Here is a 4830-nt window from a genome sequence, read left to right on the forward strand (position 1 = left end):
TTTTCAGGGACGAGGTGTTGCTCTGTCTCTCAGGCTGGAGTGCAGTGGTGCGATCTCCACTCACTACAACCTTCACCTCCTGGGTTCAAGTGATTCTCATGCCTCAGCCTCCTGAGTAGCTGGGACTACAGGGATGCGCCACCACATCAAGCCAATTTTTGTATTTTTAGTAGAGACAGATTTTCACCACATTGGCTAGGCTGGTGTTGAGCTCCTGAGCTCAAGTGATCGTCCTGCCTTGGAAGGAGGTGCTAGGAATAGAGGTGTGAGCTACTGCACCTGACCTCCCCTTAGATTTTTTTTTTCTTTTTTTGAGATGGAGTCTTCCTTTGTTGCCTGTGCTGGAGTGTAGTGGCGGAATCTCAGCTCACTGCAACCCCTGTCTCCCGGGTTCAAACAATTCTCCTGCCTCAGCCTCCCAAGTAGCTGGGATTGTAGGCCCACGCCACCATACCCTGCTAATTTTTTTTTTTTGTATTTTTAGTAGAGATGGGGTTTCACCATACTGACCAGGCTGTTCTTGAACTCCTGACCTCAAGTGATCTACTCACCTTGGCCTCCCAAAGTGCTGGGATTACAGGTGTGAGCCACTGCACCTGGCCCCTTAGACTTTTATAGAAAGGATTTAGACAGGTGGTGGTGGTGGAGGTTGGATTTCTGAACTCATGTGCTGCTTTATAGGAACACAGAGAGGTAAAGTTAAACATTGTCAGTCGCTGGGTGCTATGGCTTGCCCCTGTAATCCCAGTACTTTGGGAGGCTGAGGCAGGAGTAAGAGACCAGCCTGGGCAACATAGCAAGACCTTGTCTCTACTAAAAATAAAAATAAAAATAATTAGCCAGGCATGGTGGTGTGAGCCTGAAGTTCTACTTACTCAGGAGGCTGAAGCAGGATTAGTTTGAGCCTGGGAGGTTGAGACTGCAGTGAGCTATGATCACGCTGCTGTACTCCATCCGTTCTAAAAAATGAATAAATAAAATAAATTTATTTTTATTTTTATGTATTTATTTTTTTTGAGACGGAGTCTCGCTCTGTCACCCAGGCTGGAGTGCAGTGGCCGGATCTCAGCTCACCGCAAGCTCCGCCTCCCGGGTTTACACCATTCTCCTGCCTCAGCCTCCCGAGTAGCTGGGACTTACAGGCGCCTGCCACCTTGCGCGGCTAGTTTTTTGTATTTTTTTAGTAGAGACGGGGTTTCACTGTGTTAGCCAGGATGGTCTCAATCTCCTGACCTTGTGATCCGCCTGTCTCAGCCTCCCAAAGTGCTGGGATTACAGGCTTGAGCCACCGTGCCCGGCCAATAAATTAATTTTTAAAAATTCAGTGCCTACGGAAGCATAGGAAAAACAAAACGAAACATTGCCAGTGTTTTTGGGCAATTTCATTCTCTTTTGGAGCCCCTTCACTTCACCCTCAAAATGAGAATGTGGGGCTTCCAGGTGAGGAGTTCTAATGCCCCAATTCCTTTCCAGCCTGTCGTAGGACACTCGGGAGCCCAGAAATGGCTCAGAAGCTCTGGGTCTTGGAGTAGGTAAGGAACTGGAGGGCGTATCAAGGGAGCAGGAAAAAAAAAATTTGCATAAGCAAAGGGGAGTAGCATTATTATTGAAGTCTCCTGAATATAGAACTACAAATCGCGCGCTTACGTTCCCGGGGCATCTGAAACAAAACCGGAAAGCCCTAGATCCGTAGTGATATCTTTAGTTCCCCAAATTCCCTTGGTCAATAGCATACCTGCTTCTGCATCAAGGAAATTGGGTGGTAGTGATTTGCGAATGGACTACAAATCCCATAATGCATGTGGGCGGTATGAGGGCGGTGCCATGTTTAACATCTGTTAGGACACGTGCTAGGAACTACAACTCCCAGAAGGGCACGCGCGGTACCCGGGTCCCCACTGTGCGAGCTGTTTAGTTTTTATTTTTATTTTTATTTTTACTTTGGTTTTGTTTTTTGTTTTTTGTTTTTGTTTGTTTGTTTGTTTTTTGAGACGGAGTCTTGCTCTGTCTCCCAGGCTGGAGTGCAATGGCGTGATCTCAGTTCACTGCAACTTCCTCCTTCTGGGTTCTAGTGATTCTCCTTCCTCAACCTCCCTAATAGCTGGGATTACAGGCGCCCATCACCATGTTTGGCTAACTTGTTTGTATTTTTTAGTAGAGACTGGGTTTCCCCATGTTGGCCAGAGTGGTCTCGAACTCCCGACCTCAAGTGATCCGCCTGCCTCGGCCTCCCCAGGTGCTGGGATTACAGGGATGAGCCATCGCACCTGGACTGTTTTTTTTTTAATTTTTAATTTTTGTTGGTACATAGTAGGTGTACATATATTTACGGGATAAATGAGATGTTTTGATACAGGCAGGCAATGTGAAATAAGCACGTCATGGGGAATAGAGTATCCATCCCCTTTCAAGGATTTACCCTTTTATGTATAAACAATCCATTACACACTTTATTTTAAAATGTACAATTAAATTATTATTGACTATAGTCACTCTGTTGTGCTATCTAATGGTAGGTCTTATTCATCCTTTTCTTTTTGTACCAATTAACCATCTACACCTCTCCCCCATGTACACACCCCACCCCCAATCTTCTTTTTTTTTTCTAGTCCAAGGAACACCACCCCTTACTTGCCGACTTCCGAAGGTCACCGGGAGCGGGTTCTCAGCCTCTCCCAAGCCCTGGCTACTGAGGCGTCGCAGTGGCACAGAATGATGACAGGTGACTGGCTGGGGATGTTGAACTTCTGGGTTTTAGGGAGGAGAGAGCTGGAGACCTGGAATCCCAGGTCCTGGAGAGGAGGGGTCTAGGGGCCGGTGGGAATTTTTTATGTTGGCGAGGAAAGAGTTGGGCAGAGTTTGGGAGTTTTAGGTCTCAGGCAAGAGTGGACTGGGTTCCGGGACACTTGGGAGGAGGGGAGGAAGAGGTCAGGGGGCGGGGAGAGGACCGACATCTGAGTCTGAAAGAAGTCTGGACTGGGGTGTCCAGACTCCTGGGTCTGAGGGAGGAGGGGCTGGGGGCCTGGACTCCAGGGTCTGAGGGAGGAGGGGCCGGGGACCTGGACTCTTGGGTCTGAGGGAGGAGGGGCCCGGGACCTGGACTCTTGGGTCTGAGGGAGGAGGGGCTGGGGGTCTGGACTCCTGGGTCTGAGGGAGGAGGGGCCGGGGGTCTGGACTCCTGGGTCTGAGGGAGGACGGGCTGGGGCTCCTGGACTCCTGGGTCTGAGGGAGGACGGGCTGGGGTCTGGACTCCTGGGTCTGAGGGAGGAGGGGCCGGGGACCTGGACTGTTGGGTCTGAGGGAGGAGGGGCCGGGGACCTGGACTCTTGGGTCTGAGGGAGGAGGGGCTGGGGCTCCTGGACTCCTGGGTCTGAGGGAGGAGGGGGCTGGGGTCTGGACTCCTGGGTCTGAGGGAGGAGGGGCTGGGGCTCCTGGACTCCTGGGTCTGAGGGAGGAGGGGCTGGGGCTCCGGACTCCTGGGTCTGAGGGAGGAGGGGCTGGGGGTCTGGACTCCTGGGTCTGAGGGAGGAGGGGCTGGGGCTCCTGGACTCCTGGGTCTGAGGGAGGAGGGGCTGGGGGTCTGGACTCCTGGGTCTGAGGGAGGAGGGTCTGGGGGTCTGGACTCCTGGGTCTGAGGGAGGAGGGGCTGGGGCTCCTGGACTCCTGGGTCTGAGGGAGGAGGGGCTGGGGGTCTGGACTCCTGGGTCTCAGGGAGGAGGGGCTGGGGGTCTGGACTCCTGGGTCTGAGGGAGGAGGGGCTGGGGGCCCTGGACTCCTGGGTCTGAGGGAGGAGGGGCTGGGGGCCCTGGACTCCTGGGTCTGAGGGAGGAGGGGCTGGGGGCCTGGACTCCTGGGTCTGAGGGAGGAGGGGCTGGGGATCTGGACTCCTGGGTCTGAGGGAGGAGGGGCTGGGGCCCTGGACTCCTGGGTCTGAGGGAGGAGGGGCTGGGGGCCTGGACTCTTGGGTCTGAGGGAGGAGGGGCCTGGGAACCCGGAGTCCTGCTGCTGAAGTTTACCGTTCTTATGTCTCCCACTCATCCTCTCTAGGTGGAAATTTGGACTCCCAGGGAGACCCTCTTCCCCGTGTGCCGCTGCCTCCTTCGGACCCCATGCGCCAGGAGACCCCTCCCCCCAGATCTTCCCCGGTGGCTAATTCGGGTTCCACAGGGTTCTCTCGCCGAGGGAGTGGGCGTGGAGGAGGTCCCGCCCCCTGGGGTCCCACGTGGGATGCCGGGATCGCCCCTCCGGTCCTGCCCCAAGACGAGGGGGCGTGGCCTCTGCGAGTCACTCTGCTACAGTCCAGCTTCTAACCCGCCCAAACGCGGCAGCCAATCGGAGCGTGAGCACGTGGTCTGGAGGTACCGCCGGAGATCTGGGACCACTCAGGGCATCAGGGGCGTGGTCTGGTCCCCATCGCCCGCCCGGGAGGGAAATGGTTTCTATGGCCAAAGTTTGATTTTCTCAACACTGTCTAAATTTGGATTAAAACTTTGAACTTTTAGTCAATAGCTTTGTTTCTGTCTGTTTGGGGTTGTGGCACTGGGGTCTCTGAGGGGCAGAGCCGGAGTCGTGCACTCCTGGGTCCTGAGAGAGGAAGGGACAGGGGGCTTGGACTTACAGGTCTCTGGGAGGAGGGGCTAGAGAACCTGATCCCTCAGTCTGAGAGTGAAGGGGCCTGGGCCAGGATTCCCGGGTCTGAGGGAGGAGGGGCTGGGACCCTGCCTCCTGGGTCTGAGGGAGGAGGGGCTGGGAGGCTGGACTCCTGGGTCTGAGGGAGGAGGGGCTGGGAGGCTGGACTCCTGGGTCTGAGGGAGGAGGGGCTGGGAGGCT

General features: G+C 54.8%; 1 protein-coding gene across 7 annotated transcripts in view; it reads left to right on the forward strand.

Annotated features, from left to right (window-relative positions):
• PLEKHA4 (pleckstrin homology domain containing A4) overlaps positions 1–4506 on the forward strand; it is a 31839-nt gene extending 27333 nt beyond the window's left edge. For 5 of the 7 annotated variants that reach the window (XM_073016207.1, XM_073016206.1, XM_073016209.1 and 2 more), the window contains 3 exons: positions 1474–1532; positions 2610–2722; positions 4048–4506. In XM_073016207.1, coding sequence (XP_072872308.1) covers positions 1474–1532; positions 2610–2722; positions 4048–4310 — 435 coding nt within the window. In that variant the 3' untranslated portion in view covers positions 4311–4506. The remainder of the gene's footprint in view (positions 1–1473; positions 1533–2609; positions 2723–4047) is intronic. The other 2 variants (XM_073016210.1, XM_073016211.1) reach the window with 1 other exon arrangement.
• Positions 4507–4830: the final 324 nt, after the last annotated feature.

Source organism: Chlorocebus sabaeus, chromosome 6 (assembly GCF_047675955.1).
Source record: "Chlorocebus sabaeus isolate Y175 chromosome 6, mChlSab1.0.hap1, whole genome shotgun sequence".
Lineage (NCBI taxonomy): Eukaryota > Metazoa > Chordata > Mammalia > Primates > Cercopithecidae > Chlorocebus > Chlorocebus sabaeus.